This window comes from Salmo salar, chromosome ssa15 (assembly GCF_905237065.1).
Source record: "Salmo salar chromosome ssa15, Ssal_v3.1, whole genome shotgun sequence".
NCBI lineage: Eukaryota > Metazoa > Chordata > Actinopteri > Salmoniformes > Salmonidae > Salmo > Salmo salar.
This window is the reverse complement of record NC_059456.1, coordinates 80,894,319-80,915,453: the sequence shown is the minus strand read 5'-3', so window position 1 is coordinate 80,915,453 and position 21,135 is coordinate 80,894,319. Positions and strand designations below refer to the sequence as shown.

The window sequence follows — 21,135 nt, the reverse complement described above, 5'->3', positions numbered from 1 at the left end:
TGCCCTGGCCAAATCTGCAGTCCTCATGCCTCCTTGCAGCATGCCTAAGGCACGTTCACGCAGATGAGCAGGGACCCTGGGCATCTTTCTTTTGGTCTTTTTCAGAGTCAGTAGAAAGGCCTCTTTAGTGTCCTAAGTTTTCATAAATGTGACCTTAATTGCCTACTGTCTGTAAGCGGTTAGTGTCTTAACGACCGTTCCACAGGTGCATGTTCATTAATTGTTTATGGGTCATTGAACAAGCATGGGAAACAGTGTTTAAACCCTTTACAATGAAGATCTGTGAAGTTATTTGGATTTTTACGAATTATCTTTGAAAGACAGGGTCCTAGATGGTGAGAGAAACCCCTTTTTTCCACACTGTTCCTTACCTCTTTTACAAGGATCTCGGCCACGTCTCGGTGGTTGTTGAGGGAGGCCAGGTGCAGAGCCGAGAAGCCGTCCTCCTTCTTGACATCCACCAGCTGACGCGCCCGAGCCAAGATCTTCTCCGTGGCCCTGTGGAAACAAATGGCCTCGGGTTCAGATTGAGCATATAGTGCACTACTCATATGGACATGTTTTGTGCCTTGGGGACAGAAGACTGCTTTATGGATTATAAATCACTGTTAACACACAACCATGAAAACCCTGGAATCAGAGAGAAGGTGTGTATGACAAATGTATCTGCGTCACAATCGGTAGCTTAACAGGCATTTGGATGATGGCACAAAGACCGCTGTTTCAGGAGCTAAAACTAACCCACCATTAGAAGGAAAGGAAACAACACAGCCAGTGAGCCCCAACATGGGGCAGGGATTTCCATTAGGCAGTGCTAAGCGTTTTACTGAGAGCAGCGGCTCTAAACAGCATTGACCTGCAGCTCTCGGCTGTACTCGCATAATGGATTGGCGTTGCTCTTTCCTAACCCCCCCCCGTCATACACCATCTTGTCTCTCTCTGTCACTTAGCTACTCCACCATTCCCACACTCAGTTAAATCTTCCTCAAGCACTCATCATCATTCACTCTAATCCATGCCACATATTGGCCAACAAAATTGTTTTCTATAACCACTTCAACAGTTTTTGGCCAATCTCCATAGTGTGGTGGAGAGACATTGAACTCAGGCTTTGAAAACGAATAGGACAGACGGATTGATTAATCCTGCTCTGTTATTAATTCGCTGGGTTTTGACATTGCAGTCCGTCGGGGGGCCGGCTGGCTGTAAAGCAGGGCTGTCCATCCTCTGCTTTATGGCGTGTGAAATTAGCCCTACACAGTATCATACAGTTCTCAGGCCACGGCAGACAGGGTTCACGCAGACATGTAGGCAGACAGACACAAAAACAGACACGAACCAGACTCTTTCCCATTAGTCAGAGTTGTTTTCCCTTTGTAATCTACATTTTTATAATCTGCTGGTTCTAATGTCATTTTAAAAGTGGGTTTGCCTATTTGCATCTCCAAGTTACTGTTAAATCATTTGAAAGCTAATAAAGGCATTTATAAAATTATATTCTTCAAGAATAAATAGTTATACTGTATATCCTTAATTGACTGGGTAGCCGTTTAGTACAAGTAGTTACAGTAGTGTACAGTAAAAGCATGGTCAAAGAAAGCATAGTCTATTTCTGCTGCGGAGTCAAATAAGGGGGGGTTTAATGCAGCATTATTTATGATAGCAACAAAGTAAGAGTGCAGTCCTTATTAACACATTGCTCATCCGTTTCAGTACTCTACACGAGAAGCAGAGGTGGCTGGGGGGGAAATAACCAGCGGATTGGCATGGTTACATATGGTCATTCTTCACCTCAGGGCAGCCAGCATTGCTAGGAGCAGCTCACCACTCACTGTGGCTCTTAGAGCAAACTACAGGTAAATTCCAAAATAAAGGAAACACCAACATAATGTGTCTTAATAGGACGTTGGGACACCACAAGCCAGAACAGCTTCAGTGTACCTTGGAATAGATTCTACAAGTGTCTGGAACTCTATTGGAGCGATGCAATACCATTCTTCCATGCAAAATTCCATCATTTGGTGTTTTGTTGATGGTGGTGGACAACGCTGTCCAAGGTGCTGCTTCAGAATCTCCCATAAGTGTTCAATTGGGTTGAGATCTGGTGACAGACGGCCATGACATATGGTTTACATCTTTTTCATGCTCATCAAACCATTTAATGACCACTCATGCCCTGTGGATGGGGGCATTGTCATCCTATTGGCGTATGGTAGCCAAAAGAATAGCCTGCCCAGCATTTTTATACATGACCCTAAGCATGATGGGATGTTAATTGCTTGATTAACTCAGGAACCGCACCTGTGTGGAAGCACCTGCTTGCAATATACTTTGTATCCCTCATTTACTCAAGTGTCCATTATTTTGGCAGTTACCTGTACATACTTTACTACTGGTGGGGGGACAGAGGTCATTTGTACCTGCAGTGTGACTCACTTGGGGAAGTGGGGTGGAGGGTGGATAGGGAGGTTGTCACTGCTGCCTCCCTCTTTCCTCCATCAAGACTGCATCTCTCAGACCCCCTCTGCCCCGCCCCACTTCACAAGCTCATAATCCCACCCCCTTACCCTGCAGCCTTGGGAAAGTGTCTCTGATTGGATTTTAGCCCAGTCACTGTTGTCTCCCCTCAGTTTAGATCTCTGCATACTTTCCATAACCCCTGCACGTTCATGAACATATCTCCTCATCTACGAGGCATTACTTTCGTAACATGAGCTCATACATCATGACAGCAACGCAATGATAATTACTTCGCTAGAAGAAAAAAAAAACTTTCTGAATGAATGTCTCAATTGTGGACTCATTGGGGAATATAAACATCGCTTTTCAGTGAAATCGATTTGGGGAGGTGGAAAGATGAATGCATTTTTCAGTGTATTTATGTGCTGAGTAGTTATGTGAAGTAGTTGGAGAGACAGAGTGAGTCAGACGTTTAATGTTGTTGTGGTTGGACTGTGTGTGAGGGTTAAGGCCTAGCTGGGGTGTGTACGGCCAGACGGACTTGCCTTTGGCTGGGAGCTTGGGAAGAGCACAGAGAGCCCAGGTCAACAGAGAAAGAGAGAGAGACAGAGGAAGATTGGAGGGAGGGAAATAGGTAGAGAGAGCGAGCGAAAAAGAAAGAATTAGAAGAGAGGGAAACAGAAGAAGATAGTTGTGAGGAAGAGAAAAGAGAGGAGGCTCTCTCTCATGGTCTGCCTGCCTCTCCCTTTGGCTTCCCAGGATCATTTTAGAACTATGACCCTCTTTTCCCATTTCCTCAGATAAACTAAATAAATACCTTCACTAAAATAAACAAACGCACATTCATATCGGCAAAACCACCGGAGAGGAGCGGCAGAAGAATGGAAGAACTCAAAACCCCTTTAGGGATGCTACTTTGTGGACAAATAAACGCAAAACAACTAAACAATGAAAGAAACAGACACCTGGGCATTTTTCAGCATGCATGCATACAGTATCTTAGACCACACTCTAATATATGTATGTATACATGAGTAAAAAGAGCTCCTCCAGAATACTGTAATTCTCAATGTTCTTTTCATTTGCAGGAGCAGCTGATGTCAGCTGACAGATCTACGGACAGTTCCGTGGACTTCTGCTCTGACATGCACTGTCAACTGTGGGACCTTATATAGACAGGTGTTTCTTTTTCTAAATCATGTCCAAACAATTGAATTGGCCACAGGCTCAATTTGAGCTCAATTTGGAGTATCATAGCAAAGGGGTGTAAATACTTATTCAATAAATTTGCTAACATTTCTAAAAACGTGTTCACTTTGTCATTATGGGGCATTTCACATCTCAAAATAGGGCTACTTAATGTTAGATCCCTCACTTCCAAGGCAGATATAGTCAATGAACTAATCACTGATCATAATCTTGATGTGATTGGCCTGACTGAAACATGGCTTAAGCCTGATGAATTTACTGTGTTAAATGAGGCCTCACCTCCTGGTTACACTAGTGACCATATCCCCCGCGCATCCCGCAAAGGCGGAGGTGTTGCTGACATTTATGATAGCAAATTTCAATTTACAAAAAAACCCGACGTTTTCGTCTTTTGAGCTTCTGGTCATGAAATCTATGCAGCCTACTCAATCACTTTTTATAGCTACTGTTTACAGGCCTCCTGTGCCATATACAGCGTTCCTCACTGAGTTCCCTGTTCCCTATCGGACCTTGTAGTCATGGCAGATAATATTCAAATTTTTGGTGACTTTAATATTCACATGGAAAAGTCCACAGACCCACTCCAAAAGGCTTTCGGAGCCATCATCAACTCAGTGTGTTTTGTCCAACATGTCTCCGGACCTACTCACTGCCACAGTCATACTCTGGACCTAGTTTTGTCCCGTGGAATAAATGTTGTGGATCTTAGTGTTTTTCCTCATAATCCTGGACTATCGGACCACCATTTTATTACGTTTGCAATCGCAACAAATAATCTGCTCAGAACCCAACCAAGGATCATCAAAAGTCGTGCTATAAATTCTCGGACAACCCAAAGATTCCTAGGTGCCCTTCCAGACTCCCTCCGCCTATCCAAGGACATCAGAGTACAAAAATCAGTTAACCACCTAACTGAGGAACTCAATTTAACCTTGCGCAATAACCTAGATGCAGTCGCACCCCTAAAAACATTTGTCATAAGAAACTAGCTCCTTGGTATACAGAAAATACCCAAGCACTGAAGCAAGCTTCCAGAAAATTGGAACGGAAATGGCGCTACACCAAACTGGAAGTCTTCCGACTAGCTTGGAAAGACGGTACCGTACAGTATCGAAGAGCCCTCACTGCTGCTCGATCATCCTATTTTTCTAACTTAATTGAGGAAAATATGAACAATCCAAAATGTATTTTTGATACTGTTGCAAAGCTAACTAAAAAGCAGCATTCCCCAAGAGAGGATGGCTTTCACTTCAGCAGTGACAAATTCATGAACTTCTTTGAGGAAAAGATCATGATAATTAGAAGCAAATTACGGACTCCTCTTTAAATCTGCGTATTCCTCCAAAGCTTAGTTGTCCTGAGTCTGCACAACTCTGCCAGGACCAAGGATCAAGGGAGACACTCAAGTTTTTTAATCCTATATCTCTTGACACATTTATGAAAATAGTAATGGCCTCTAAACCTTCAAGCTGCATACTGGACCCTATTCCAACTAAACCACTGAAAGAGCTGCTTCCTGTGCTTGGCCCTCCTATGTTGAACATAATAAACGTCTCTCTATCCACCGGATGTGTACCAAACTCACTAAAAGTAGCAGTAATAAAGCCTCTCTTGAAAAAGCCAAACCTTGACCCAGAAAATATAAAAACTATCGGCCTATATCGAATCTCCCATTCCTCTCAATAATTTTTGAAAAAGCTGTTGAGCAGCAACTCACTGCCTTCCTGAAGACAAACAATGTATACGAAACGCTTCAGTCTGGTTTTAGACCCCATCATATCACTGAGACTGCACTTGTGAAGGTGGTAAATTACCTTTTAATGGTGTCAGACCGAGGCTCTGCATCTGTCCTCGTGCTCCTAGACCTTAATGCTGCTCCGATACCATCGATCACCACATTCTTTTGGAGAGATTGGAAACCCAAATTGGTCTACACGGACAAGTTCTGGCCTGGTTTAGTTCTTATATGTCGGAAAGATAACAGTTTGTCTCTGTGGATGGTTTGTCTTCTGACAAATCAACTGTAAATTTCAGTGTTCCTTAAGGCTCCGTTTTAGGACCACTATTGTTTTCACTATATATTTGACCTCTTGGTGATGTCATGTATAACATAGGCTACCCCCAGGCCATAAGACCCCTGAACAGGTAATCAAATGGCTACCCGGACTATTTGCATTGTGTGCCCCCCCCCAGCCCCTCTTTTACGCTGCTGCTACTCTCTGTTTATCATATATGCACAGTCACTTTAACTATACATTCTTGTACATACTACCTCAATTGGCCCGACCAACCAGCGCTCCCGTACATTGGCTAACCGGGCTATCTGCATTGTGCCCCGCCACCCGCCACCCACCAACCCCTCTTCACGCTACTGCTACTCTCTGTTCATCATATATGCATAGTCACTTTAACCATATCTACATGTACATACTATCTCAATCAGCCTGATTAACCGGTGTCTGGATGTAGCATCGCTACTTTTATAGCCTCGCTACTGTTTTTCACTGTCTTTTTACTGTTGTTTTTATTTCTTTACTTACCTATTGTTCACATAATACGTTTTGCACTATTGGTTAGAGCCTGTAAGTAAGCATTTCACTGTAAGGTCTACACCTGTTGTATTCGGCGCACGTGAGAAATCAAATTTGATTTGGAAACATAATGTTAACTTTCACTGCTATGCGGATGACACACAGCTGTACATTTCGATGAAACATGGTGAAGCCCCAAAATTGCCCTCCCTGGAAGCCTGTGTTTCAGACATAAGGAAGTGGATGGCTGCACATTTTCTACTTTTAAACTCGGACAAAACAGAGATGCTTGTTCTAGGTCCCAAGAAAGAAAGATCTTCTGTTGAATCTGACAATGAATCTTGATGGTTGTACAGTCGTCTCAAATAAAACTGTGAAGGACCTCGGCGTTACTCTGGACCCTGATCTCTCTTTTGACGAACATATCAAGACTGTTTCAAGGACAGCTTTTTTCCAAACTTTGTCCAAAAATGATGCAGAAAAATTAATCCATGCTTTTGTCACTTCTAGGATAGACTACTGCAATGCTCTACTTTCCGGCTACCCGGATAAAGCACTAAATAAACTTCAGTTAGTGCTAAACACGGCTGCTAGAATCTTGACTAGAACCAAGAAATGTGATCATATTACTCCAGTGCTAGCCTCTCTACACTGGCTTCCTGTTAAGGCAAGGGCGGATTTCAAGGTTTTACAGCTAACCTACAAAGCATTACATGGGCTTGCTCCTACCCATCTTTCTGATTTGGTCCTGCTGTACATACCTACACGTACGCGACGGTCACAAGACGCAGGCCTGTCCCTACTTACTGTCCCTAGAATTTCTAAGCAAACAGTTGGAGTCAGTGCTTTCTCCTATAGAGCTCCATTTTTATGGAATGGTCTGCCTACCCATGTGAGAGACGCAGACCTGGTCTCAACCTTTAAGTCTTTATTGAATACTCATCTCTTCAATAGGTCCTATGATTGAGTGTAGTCTGGCCCAGGAGTGTGAAGGTGAATGGAAAGGCACTGGAGCAACGAACTGCCCTTGCTGTCTCTGCCTGGCCGGTTCCCCTCTCTCCACTGGGATTCTCTGCCTCTAACCCTATTACAGGGGCTGAGTCACAGGTGCTCTTCCATGCCATCCCTAGGAGGGGTGCGTCACTTGAGTGGGATGAGTCACTGACGTGATCTTCCTGTCCGGGTTGGCGCCCCCCTTGGGTTGTGCCGTGGCGGAGATCTTTGTGAGCTATACTTGGCCTTGTCTCAGGATGGTAAGTTGGTGGTTGTAGATATCCCTCTAGTGGTGTGATGGCTGAGCTTTGGCAAAGTGGGTGGGGTTATATCCTGCCTGTTTGGCCCTGTCCGGGGGTATCGTCGGACGGGGCCACAGTATCTCCCGACCCCTCCTGTCTCAGCCTCCAGTATTTTATGTGTCGAGGGCCCCTCCCTCCCTCCCTCCCCTAGGACCATGCCTCAGGACTACCTGGCCTGATGACTCCTTGCAGTGCTGCTGTTCCAGTTTCAACTGTTCTACCTGGGGCTATGGAACCCTGACCTGTTCACCGGACGTGCTACCTGTCCCAGACCTGCTGTTTTCAACCTTCTAGAGGCAGCAAGAGCAGTAGAGATACTCTCAATGATCGACTATGAAAAGCAAACTGACATTTACTCCTGAGGTGCTGACCTGTTGCACCCTCGACAACTGCTGTGGCCATCTATGAACATTTGAACATCTTGGCCATGTTCTGTTATAATCTCCACCCGGCACAGCCAGAAGAGGACTGGCCACCCCTCATAGCCTGGTTCCTCTCTAAGTTTCTGCCTAGGTTCTGGCCTTTCTAGGGAGTTTTTCCTAGCCACCGTGCTTCTACACCTGCATTGCTTGTTGTTTGGGGTTTTAGGCTGGGTTTCTGTACAGCACTTTGAGATATCAGCTGATGTAAGAAGGGCTTTATAAATACATTTGATTGTATTTAATCCATTTTTAATTCAAGCTTCAACAACAAAATGTGGAACAAGGGGCATGAATACCTTATGAAGGCACTGTATATAACGTATTCTAGTCATTGAACACTGGTCACTTGAATAATGTTTACATACTGTTCTATACACTTTATACACTGAGTATACCAAACATTAGGAACACCTTCCTAATATTGAGTTGCACCCCCCCAGGAAACTGTTGAGGGCGAAAAACCCAGCAGTGTTGCAGTTCTTGACAAAAACCGGTGCGCCTGGCACCTATTACCATACCCCATTCAAAGGCACTTAAATATTTTGTCTTGCACATTCACCCTCTGAATGGCACACATACACAATCCATGTCTCAATGGTCTCTAGGCTTAAAAATCCTCCTTTAACCTCCTCTCCTATTAATCTACACTGATTGAAGTGGATTTAACAAGGGACATCAATAAGGGATCATAGCTTTCACCTGGATTCACCTAGTCAGTCTATGTAATGGAAAGAGCAAGCATTTTTAAAGTTATGTATATACTGTATTCTAGTCATGGCTCATCCTATATAATTATTGCTATACACAACTGTTCTATTCATATACTGTCCATACTGTCTTTACACGCCATTATGTGTATATACACTCAAGGGCCAGTTTATTAGGTACACACCATTCCCCGAAAATGGTTCTCTCGTACAGACAATGAGTCACGTGGCCATGGCTTGCTATATAAAGCAGGCAGACAGGCATTGAGTCATTCAGTTACTGTTCGACTGAATGTTAGAATTTTATTTAACCAGGTAAGCTAGTTGAGAACAAGTTCTCATTTACAACTGCGACCTGGCCAAGATAAAGCAAAGCAGTGCGACACAAACAACACAGAGTTACACATGGAATAAACAAGCGTACAGTAAATAACACAATAGAAAAAAAGTCTATATACAGTGTGTGCAAATGGCGTGAGGAGGTAAGGCAATAAATAGGCCATAGTAGCAAAGTAATTACAGTTTAGCAAATTAACACTGGAGTGATAGATGAGCAGATGATGATGTGCAAGTAGAAATACTGGTGTGCAAAAGAGCATAAAAGTAAATAAAAACAATATGGGGATGAGGTAGGTAGATTGGGTGGGCTATTTACAGATGGGCTATGTGCACCTGCAGCGATCGGTTAGCTGCTCAGACAGCTGATGCTCGTTTGGACGTTAGTTAACACAGTGTCCAAATAAGGGCCAGATGTATACAGAATGGTGTCGTCTGCGTAGAGGTGGATCAGGGAATCACCCGCAGCAAGAGCGACATCGTTGATATATACAGAGAAAAGAGTCAGCCCGAGAATTGAACCCTGTGGTACCCCCATAGAGCTTGCCAGAGGTCCGGACAACAGGCCCTCCGATTTGACACACTGAACTCTGAGAAGTAGTTGGTGAACCAGGCGAGGCAGTCATTTGAGAAACTAAGGCTGTTGAGTCTGCCGATAAGGATACGGTGATTGACAGTCGAAAGCCATGGCCAGGTCGATGAAGACGGCTGCACAGTACTGTTTTTTATCGATGGTGGTTACGATATCGTTTAGTACCCGAGTACCTGGCTGAGGTGCACCTGTGACCAGCTCGGAAACCGGATTGCACAGCGGAGAAGGTACGGTGAGATTCGAAATGGTCAGTGATCTGTTGATTAACTTGGCTTTCGAAGACTTCAGAAAGGCAGGGCAAGATGGATAGTCTATAACAGTTTGGGTCTAGAGTGTCACCCCCTTTGAAGAGAGGGATGACCGCGGCAGCTTTCCAATCTTTAGAGATCTCGGACGATACGAAAGAGAGGTTGAACAGACTGGTAATAGGGGTTGCAACAATGGTGGCGGATAATTTTAGAAAGAGAGGGTCCAGATTGTCTAGCCCAGCTGATTTATATGGGTCCAGGTTTTGTAGCTCTTTCAGAACATCTGAAGTGAAAGCTGCACCTCCTGTCTAGTATGTACTTACTCAATGCAACACCGCTACTCTGTTTGAGCACAAACTACTTGTTCCTCATCATCCTCATAAACTGGATGGACAAACAATATTTTAGGGTGTAGCCTAGCCATGTCTCTCCCTAACTTCTTTGACCAGTGTTTTGGCTTACTGCCTCGCATACTGCTTGTATCCACAGCACTAGCTTAGTGTATGTGCAGCCAGGGTCCGTACAGTGAGCAAGTTCTCCGCTTTCTCTCCGTTTATCATACTGGTGTGTGATTCAGGTGTGTGTTGCTTGTGTGGTTGCCAATTCACTGGCTGAGCTTGTTTTTGGGAGGCGGGGTTGCATTTGCAAACTCACTATAGTTCAGAGCAAACCTTAAGCTTGTCTACAAGAAACAAAAAACGCTGAAAAGCTTAATGCGGAAGACGAGTACGTATCAATCACTACACTCCATGATCTACTCGATCAACATAACGTGTTCTATAAAAATGTAATAGATCTGCAAGAAAATAACTAAGTCCTTCGTGCAACTGTTTATGGATTCTACCAACAAAAGGGTTGATGATCCTGTGAGGGATGTAATGGACTTTAAACACAGTATGGACTTTACGGAGTCGGATGAGCTAAATGGCGAATGTCCCCTGTGGCTCAGTTGGTAGAGCATGGTGTTTGCAACGCCAGCATGGTGTGTGCAACGCCAGGGTTGTGGGTTCGATTCCCACAGGGGGCCAGTACAAAAAAAATGCATGAAATGTATGCATTCACTACTGTAAGTCGCTCTGGATAAGAGCGTCTGCTAAATGACTAAAATGTAATGTAAAAATGTCACCAGCCTGGTCACATTAAAAATCTGTCGTCTCAGACGTATTCGCAAAATTCCAAACACTAGACAAACTCTCTTCCAAAGGAGATTACCTGGAAAAATCAACCCTATCCAGGCGAAACATTCTAAATCGATGGAATCAAAGACGTTATTTCTGTGTCATGACACAGAAATCAAGGCTAAGAAACTCCTGGCAGGTCACCTTAAACTGGACCCATTGAGATGGAGAGGGCGCACAGGAATGGCAAGATTTTTTTCAGATGGACAGCCCAGATCTATAGTGGTGAAACTGTTTAGGTACAAGGAGGAGATTCTTAAGAGAGCCAAGTGCCTGAAGGTTACTAAGTTCTTCATCAATGAAGACTTCTCCGAAAAGGTATGCCTCAAAAGGAAGGATCTGCTGCCACGACTTATTGAAGAACTAAAGAGGCAACATTGCAACACCAGCTGGTCCTTCACCCCTACCTCTTGTAGGCCTACGGCAGGTGACTTGGCTGTAGTCCGTTGATCTAATCACATGGATTAATTTGATGACACACACTACTTTGTTCATGCGTTTCACCTCAAGTCAAAAAACACACATTGCTCTAAATGTCATATGTGGACTCAAGGTGCATTCCATAGGAAGTGCACCCCTATTGACAACACTAGCACAAATGTATGGTTGTATTGAAGGCATGCACTTCTAGGTTTCCCTTCCATACTCTGGATGATTTGGACTGTGTATTTCTTATCTGGGCAGGATGATAACCTGGTCTTTAATCCATTTGATATTAATGAAGCTAACGTTAAATATAATGACTGTGTTAATCCAATTTCCTGAAATTCACCAGACATGAGTCTATCACATGACAATAATGTTAAACAATTTAACAACCTCTATAGCAATTCCAAGACAAACTTCTCTACCTTCCATTTGAACGTTCGCCATCTTCCTAAAAATCATGACCACCTTGTTCATTATTAGTCTTCTGTCAAACATGAATTTTCCATTATTGCCCTTTCAGAAACATGGTTAACTGAAGCGACAAGAATGCTTTATGAATTGTCCCATTATAATGTTGTTCACTACTGTAGAACATCAAGAGTCGGCAGAGGTGTGTCCATTTTTGTTCATCAAAGTCTTCAATTCTTTGTAAGAGAGGACCTTTTCATAGGAATTCCCTCCTGTAAATTGTTTAGCGGTAAAACAGTGCTAATTGGATGCTTCTATTGGCCACCTGGTACTGACATTGGTAGTTTTATTGATGTCCTCGCATCAACCTTGGATTTGATTAATAATGAAGATAACATTTGTTTTCTATTGGGTGACTTCAACAATTTATTTAAAAGTGAGAACCACTCACTAACATTGGACTTTTTGAATACTTTATACTCCAGCTATCTACAACCCCTCATCTACAAGCCCACAAGAGTGACCAGTTCATCTGACACCTTTTTTAATATTTTTTTTGAATAATGTGGCTAAAACAGGTATACTTAATACTGACATTTTGGATCATTTTCAAATATTCCACTTCTCGTTGGCAGCTGGAAATGAACAGGTGGCAATGGATAGTAGCATTAAATATTTATTTAAAAGTAATTGAGTGCTTTCAAATGTTGATTGATGATATTTCATGGGAAAATGTTTATAATCATCCCAATGTGGAGTCTGCTTAACAGACTTTTCTCACATCCTTCAATTCTGTATTTCCATGCTTTCCCTTAGTTAGACTTAGTAAGAGAGCAGCAGATGGGTTCTGGAAACTTTGGTTTACAACCGGTCTCAAAAAAATCCTCAGTAAAAAAAAGAAAAAAAGAAAGTTGTATAGAAGTGTCTCACAAATTCACCCCCCCCCCCCCAATTTCAAAAAGCATAAAAACTAAATTTACACATCTACTTCGGATATCCCAAAATTATATATTTTATTAGCAAATTCCAAGACTCTTGGATGTAAAGTCAATGTAAAGTCAACTTGGAAAATCATCAATCAACTGTTGAATAAGAAAAAGGCTTCTATAGCTATCCCATGTCAATTTATTGTTGGAAATAAGACCTATAAGTGGTCCTGATGTTATCTCCTGTCAATTGAATACGTTTTTTGTGAATGTGGTTTCCTCTGTCAAAAAATCTCTTGCATTAAGGGACATTTCCCTTCTCTGCTTCAATTTGATCCACCTGATGTAATGAAGGTGTTGTAGGTACTTGGTAAATTAAAGATATCAGTAGCAGCTCATGATGAGATTGGTGCCACTTTGGTGAAATTAGTGTCTTGATTATTGAGCCTCTAACGCAAATGGTCACTAACCAGTCGATCCAAGACATTCCTAGTCGATCATCAAACATTTCTGTAAAAAAGAAAAGACTTGCATTCTTTTTTTTTTTATTCGTTATGCGCGGTTAGCGGTAGGTGCACTTGATTCAGCAGCCCTGGCGCCGGGAAGGCAAAGTGTTCCCATTTTGAACCCTTTCATGTGTCTGAAGGTAGAACTCTGCCTACCCGGCAGGCCTAGAGAGCAAATCCAGTGAACCTACAGGCCAGATAGCACAGATCACCATGTCTGCACAGTTTCCTCGAGCCATAGACTATAAAAATAAGTCTCGAACGCACAGCAAAGTTGATACTGAGATTACAAAACTTTTAAAACAATGACTAGAGAAACTCAACGAATATAGCAAAGAGCTTCTGATTTTATGAGTAAGTTCATGTTTAAGTTGCTATTGAGCACTGTCAACACTTTTATAAGCCATAAAATGTGCATTCTCCCTAACGCCACTCACGCTACAACCAGCTGCAATGAATGAGTATAACAAAGTGTTCCGATAAACTTGCATTGTTATTATTAGCGGCTTGTGTCTTTTTTATATTGAGGAATATTTAACTTTCTCTGAGTAACAACATGAATTGGTGCATGAGGCAGAAATAATGCAATGCGACTTGAGATTCATCAGGAGCTGAAAGACTGTCCCCTTTTCTCAGCGGAAGGAGGGAGAGCGAAGGGATGTTGAGTTGGGTGAGATGCAGCCTCACCGCTGCTCCCTCCCTCTCCTTAGACTGACCATCAGTCCAGTAAAAAACAAACAAAAAAAGCTCACTTAGCTATGCCTCACAAGTAATAAAACAAATGATCTATTACCTGTGTGATCATATACCTACATTTTTAAATATCATTTCTAAATGGTCTGAGAAGAACATTGGCAGGGCAATTCAAGCATAGCCAATATACAGTGATACTGTATTGGGCCTACAGTATAGCCTACAGCACAAACCTCATTGCTACAGAACTGTTTTTAATTGGTTAAATGTTGCATAGGCTTATGTTTTTTAGTCATATTTAAAAAAAAATCTGACCAGATCTCGGCTTGCATTTTGACTCAGAAAGTGATCTTGACAAAAGAAAGGTCACTTTCTGAAAGGTCAACAGACCACTGCTCTAACGTACATCTTAACCAAATTTATGCAAACTGGTATTGTTCCTAAAGATTAAAAATTCCCAAAGTTATCCCTTCTATAAATTTGGGGGTGCAAGATCTTTTACAAATTATCACCCAATATCTATCTGTACTACCATATTTTCCTAACCAACAATGTATTCTGTATAGTTAAAACTACTCCACAGATATGGCTCTTTAATAACTGGACAACAATGAATACGCTCTTGCCATCGTTCTAGATTTATCCAAAGCGGTTGACACGGCTGATCATGAAATATTAGTTGCCAAATTGCATTATTATGGTTTTCATGATTATACATATAAATGGCTATATAATTCTGTTTATGAAAGAACAATTTGTATATGCAAATGGTTGTGAATCTACCAGGGTCAAGATATCATGTTGCGTTCCACAGGGTTTGATCCTTGGACCTTTGTTATTCCTAATCAACATCAATGACCTTGCTGCTGTGTCTTTTACCACACTTCCCATTCTTTTTGCTGATACCAATTTGATGTTATCACACAAGAATTAGGATTCACTAATCAATGAAACCAACTCAGGCATGGCCAAATTTTCTGAAGGGTTCCAGATAAACAAAGTATTTTTAAATGTAAAAAAAAAATCAAACTTCATTGTATTCACTGGTAAGAATAAGACATATTGTAAAAAAATAAACAGAATCTCAATTGGTGGGAATGAGATGGACCAGGTTTCATCCACTAGATTCCTAGGTGTTCTAGTTGATGAAAAGTTGTGCTGGAACGATCATATCCATTTTGTCTGCAGCCAAGTGGTGAAGTCTGTTGGTATCATCAGAAAGATTATTGGTTTTGTTCATCAGGCTTGCTTCCTAACACTATAATGCAGCTTAAATGTGCCCACATCTCATTTACTGCAATATTGTCTGGGTCAGTACATTTGCTTCCTATCTACACAAATAATTTATCACACAAACTAGCCACCTCATCTAACTACTTGGCTCCATCTGCCCCTCTGTTTAATAAACTAAATATAGTCTATATACACTCCAATTATGCACCTTCATCTACAAATACACCATATACACAAAAGTATGTGGACACCCCTTCAAATTAGTGGATTCGGCTATTTCAGCTACACCTGTTGCTAACAGTGTGGCAATGAGCACACAGCCATGCAATCTCCATAGCCAATCATTGGCAGTAGAATGGCCTTACTGAAGAGCTCAGTGAATTTCAACGTGGCACCCTCATAGGATGCCACCTTTCCAACAAGTCAGTTTGTCAGATTTCTGCCCTGGGCAACTGTAAGTGCTGTTATTGTGAAGTGGAAACGTCTAGAAGCAACAATGGCTCTGCCGCGAAGTGGTAGGCCACACAAGCTCACAGAACGGGACCCCCCGAGTGCTGAAACACGTAGTGCGTGTAGTGCGTGATAATTTGTAGTCAGCAATGGGGGAGTGATTTCTTCCTACAAGAGCACAAAACGTGCAAATCTTTGAAAAGCGAGTCAGATAAAGAGCTTTTTTTGTCTTAAAGGGGCAGTGTTGTATATTCAGACAGGCTTGAATATGCTAAGTGGCCAATATGCAGAGGGAAACATAATTTGTCTTATTCTCTGTAATAATGGTATATGAATAATGATGCATTTTATTTTGTAAAGTGGTTTCTTGCATCAAACAACAATATTTTCATTCACCTTGTCTGAAGGACAAGTGGATAAACATGTTAATGTCAAGCCCTGCATGTTTTTTTGAAAAGTGTCATGGAATGTAGGTCTACATTGAACACCACACATTGGCTGCTACTGTAGGCTGAACGATAGAACAGCTATGTTAAAATGTTATGGGATTAATTTTCTCCATTGTTTTTGATGGTAGGCCACTCTGGTAGGCCTACATCATGATCAAATAGCCACAGTAGTCTACTTGACCTGTTTAAACTTAAAATCGGGTACAGCCTCAGTGTTAGTTTTCCCTGTTAGTTAACACTATCAACGTTTCCTTTTACTGTGGGAATTGTGATTGGATTAACGCGAAATTAGCCACTTTCAATGCAATATACCAAAACAAAACGAACTAGCCTCAGCCTCACAGTAAACGTGCGCCAGAATTTCACAACATTTAAATTTTTTTAACCTTTTAGTCATTTAGCAGACGCTCTTATCCAGAGCGACTTACAGTAGTGAATGCATACATTTCATTTCATGCATTTCTTTTTTGTACTGGCCCCCCGTGGGAATCGAACCCACAACTCTGGCGTTGCAAACACCATGCTGGCGTTGCAAACACCATGCTCTACCAACTGAGCCACAGGGAAGCCACAACGTTCAAGTTTGCGCTAAGCAGATGTAAAATTTGCACAGCAATGAAAAAAACATTGGTAGTGAGTACGGCCCAGTACATCACTGGTAGCTACTACCTATATATGTATAACTTTGAGCTGGATTGTCTGTCTTTGCAATTTTTGTTTGCGCTCGTTAGCATATTGAGCTAGCAGGCTCCATGGAAATGTGCAATTACTTGTGCTAATTTTGCTAGAATTCTGGTAATAGATGCCCAATGGGCTTTTTTGTGGTTGCGGTTTTTAGCGCCCCTTGTGTACTAAGCCGGTAATACCGTAAATCCAAGTAAGAAGGTATGACATTTTATTATTACTACTACTTTACTCACTTTTTCTCCCCAATTCCGTGATAACTAATTAGTAGTTACGATTGTCTCATCGCTGCAACTCTCATACAGACTCTGGAGAGGCGAATGTCGAGAGCCATGCGCCCTCCGAAACACAACCCTGCCAAGCCGCACTGCTTCTTGACACACTGCTCGCTTAACCCGGAAGCCAGCCGCACCAATGTGTCGGAGGAAACACTGTCCAACTGACGACCATGGTCAGCTTGCAGGCGCCCAACCGCCACAAGGAATCGCTAGAGCACGATGAGACAAGGAAGTCTCGGCCGGCCAAACTCTCTCCTAACCCGGACGACGCTGGGCCAATTGCGCGCTGCCCCATTGGTCTCCCGGTCACGGCCGGGTCTGGATCAAACCCGAGGCTGTAGTGACGCCTCACCAATGCGATGCAATGCCTTAGACAGGTACTCCACTCCAATATGAAAATCTGGTTACCGCCCAACCCTAGTAGTGAACTACTCACAGCTTGTTGCCTTTGAGGGCTGCGTGGTGCAGCAGGTTGAAGCCGCGGTGGTTCTGCTGGGTGAAGTCTATGTTGGGCACCACAACCAGGATCTCAATGATGTTCCGGAAGTCTTTGGCGATGGCGTCATGCAGCGGTGTGTCTCCGTACGAGTCCTTGTAGGAGAGGAGGAGAAAGAAGTTAGCCAGGTAATAAATTATCTGTGGTCAGTTTATAGTTGTAGCCCCTAATAGAGAGGGTTAGCATTTGGGCAGGGAGAGCTGATCCTAAATCTGTGCTAACAGCTGTCCAAGAGGGATGTGAGACCTTGAGGCCTTCTATTTGATCATAGTTCTACAGCAACGTTTTTATATCATGAATGAACTACAGGGTTGGGCGGTATCCAGATTTTCATACCGTTTTTATACAATACCGGGGAATAAGTTATTACCGGATGTGCACACATGGTGCGCAATTTTTTGGGGGGAGGGGGGACGCACAAAACAATTTAGGCAACAGGGATCCAGGAGGGGATTGAATGTCTCTAGTCTGAGTACCAGTCTTTTTAGCTAACATTCCACTCCATGTCATTGCCAAAGAGACTGGCCTTTCGGCAATCTCAACGTTCAATATGCAGATGGATTTGCGGAAGTTGCTCATGGGTTGTTGGAAATAACAATATTTTCCATGACAACATGTGGAGCCTCGAATAGAATTAGAAACAAACATTTAACTGTTATCTAAAGGGGGTGAAAGGAACGTGTCTGTCAGCCCTGCCTTAAAAGACCAAAACTTGTTAAAGAATGGTTAAAGGGGGCTTTTTTAACAATTTGTTAGGTTACAGCCTTATTCTAAAATTGATTCAATAGTTTTTTCCACCTCATCAATCTACACACAACAGCCCATAATGACAAAGCAAAAACAGGTTTTTAGAAATGTTGGCAATTTATAAAAAAATAACAAAACTGAAATATCACATTTACATACAGTTGAAGTCCGAATTTTACATACACCTTAGCCAAATACACTGCTCAAAAAAATAAAGGGAACACTTAAACAACACATCCTAGATCTGAATGAAAGAAATAATCTTATTAAATACTTTTTTCTTTACATAGTTGAATGTGCTGACAACAAAATCACACAAAAATAATCAATGGAAATCCAATTTATCAGGTCTGGATTTGGACTCACACTCAAAATTAAAGTGGAAAACCACACTACAGGCTGATCCAACTTTGATGTAATGTCCTTAAAACAAGTCAAAATGAGGCTCAGTAGTGTGTGTGGCCTCCACGTGCCTGTATGACCTCCTTACAACGCCTGGGCATGCTCCTGATGAGGTGGCGGATGGTCTCCTGAGGGATCTCCTCCCAGACCTGGACTAAAGCATCCGCCAACTCCTGGACAGTCTGTGGTGCAACGTGGCGTTGGTGGATGGAGCGAGCTCGCATTGATGTGCCATCCTGGATGAGCTGCACTACTTGAGCCACTTGTGTGAGTTGTAGACTCCGTCTCATGCTACCACTAGAGTGAAAGCACCACCAGTATTCAAAAGTGACCAAAAAAACATCAGCCAGGAAGCATAGGAACTGAGAAGTGGTGTGTGGTCACCACCTGCAGAAGCACTCCTTTATTGGGGGTGTCTTGCTAATTGCCTGTAATTTCCACCTGTTGTCTATTCCATTTGCACAACAGCATGTGAAATGTATTGTCAATCAGTGTTGCTTCCTAAGTGGACAGTTTGATTTCACAGAAGTGTGATTGACTTGGCGTTACATTGTGTTGTTTAAGTGTTCCCTTAATTTTTTTGTCTTAGGTCAGTTAGTATCACCACTTTATTTTAAGAACGTGAAATGTCAGAATAATAGTAGAGAGAATTATTTATTTCAGCTTTTATTTCTTTCATCACATTCCCAGTGGGTCAGAAGTTTACATACACTCAATTAGTATTTGGTAGCATTTCCTTTAAATTGGGTCAAATATTTCGGGTTGCCTTCCACAAGCTTACCACAATAAGTTGGCTGAATTTTGGCCCATTCCTCCTGACAGAGCTGGTGTAACAGTCACGTTTGAAGGCCTCCTTGCTCGCACACACTTTTTCAGTTCTGCCCACAAAATGTCTATTTTGCCACAACTTTGGAAGTATGCTTGGGGTCAATGTCCATTTGGAAGACCCATTTGTGACCAAAGCTTTAACTTCCTGACTGATGTCTTGAGATGTTTCTTCAATATATCCACATCATTTTCCTCATTCATGATGCCATCTATTTTGTTAAGTGCACCAGTCCCTCCTGCAGCTAAGTACCCCCACAACATGATGCTGCCACCCCCGTGCTTCAAGGTTGGGATGGTGTTCTTTGGCTTGTAAGCCTCCCCCTTTTTCCTCCAAACATAACGATGGTCATTATGGACAAACAGTTCTATTTTTGTTTCATCCGAACAGAGGACATTTCTCCAAAAAGTACAATCTTTGTCCCCATGTGCAGTTGCAAAGCGTAGTCTGGCTTTTTTATGGCGGTTTTGGAGCAGTGGCTTCTTCCTTGCTGAGCGGCCTTTCAGGTTATGTCGATATAGAGCTTGTTTTACTGTGGATATAGATACTTTTGTACCTGTTTCCTCCAGCATCTTCACAAGGTCCTTTGCTGTTGTTCTGGGATTGATTTGCACTTTTCGCACCAAAGTACATTCATTTCTAGGGGACAGAATGTGTCTCCTTCCTGAGCGGTATGACGGCTGAGTGGTCCCATGGTGTTTATACTTGCGTACTATTGTTTGTACAGATGAATGTGGTACCTTCAGGCGTTTGGAAATTGCTCCCAAGGATGAACCAGACTTATGGAGGTCTAAATTTAGCTGATTTCTTTTGATTTTCCCATGATGTCAAGCAAAGAGGCACTGAGTTTGAAGGTAGGCCTTGAAATATATCCACAGGTACACCTCCAATTGACTCAAATGATGTCAATTAGCCTATCAGAAGCTTCTAAAGCCATGACATAATTTTCTGGAATTTTCCAAGCTGTTTAAAGGCACAGTCAACTTAGTGTATGTAAACTTCTGACCCACTGGAATTGTGATACAGTGAATTATAAGTGAAATAATCTCTGTAAACAATTGTTGGAAAAATAACTTGTCATGCACAAAGTAGATGTCCTAACCGACTTGCCAGAACTATAGTTTGATAACAAGACATTTGTGGAGTGGTTGAAAAACAAGTTTTAATGACTCCAACCTAAGTGTATGTAAACTTCCGACTTCAACTGTAAATACATTTACAAAAGAAAATATATGGGGTGATGTAAAATATGCAGACAATTACATTGATGGAAGCCACACTATCTGCAATATTAAAGCTGTTAGCGAGGGAAGTTGTTGTATTTTGAGGCTTAAAATCAAAGCATGTGTGGAATTGCAGTATGTATTTAGTTTGAGAATTTAGACGTGAGCTAGAAACTTTTGACAGGCTGGCTTCGGCTGGACAAACAAAAAACAGTTGCTTATTAACCGGATAACAAAAAAAATGAGAGTTCCAATATTTGGATAATCGTTGTGATTGGAAGATAGCTGTGAGGGTTATCGAATCAGGATCAACTCTGTTCACTTCGAGCTCATTAGTAGAGCTCGCCAGCTTGCAGTCCTAAAACCCGGAAATTATTTACCTCTGGTACGTTCAGCGATCCAAGTGG

At 42.3% G+C, this 21,135-nt stretch overlaps 1 protein-coding gene across 4 annotated transcripts in view; it reads right to left on the bottom strand.

The window, feature by feature from the left end:
- Positions 1-21,135, bottom strand: part of LOC106572005 (E3 ubiquitin-protein ligase MIB2) — a 100,668-nt gene that overhangs the window by 5,208 nt on the left and 74,325 nt on the right. For all 4 annotated transcript variants that reach the window (XM_014145695.2, XM_014145696.2, XM_014145694.2 and 1 more), the window contains 2 exons: positions 17,471-17,625; positions 372-498 (listed from right to left, as the gene is read on the bottom strand). In XM_014145695.2, coding sequence (XP_014001170.1) covers positions 372-498; positions 17,471-17,625 — 282 coding nt within the window. The remainder of the gene's footprint in view (positions 1-371; positions 499-17,470; positions 17,626-21,135) is intronic.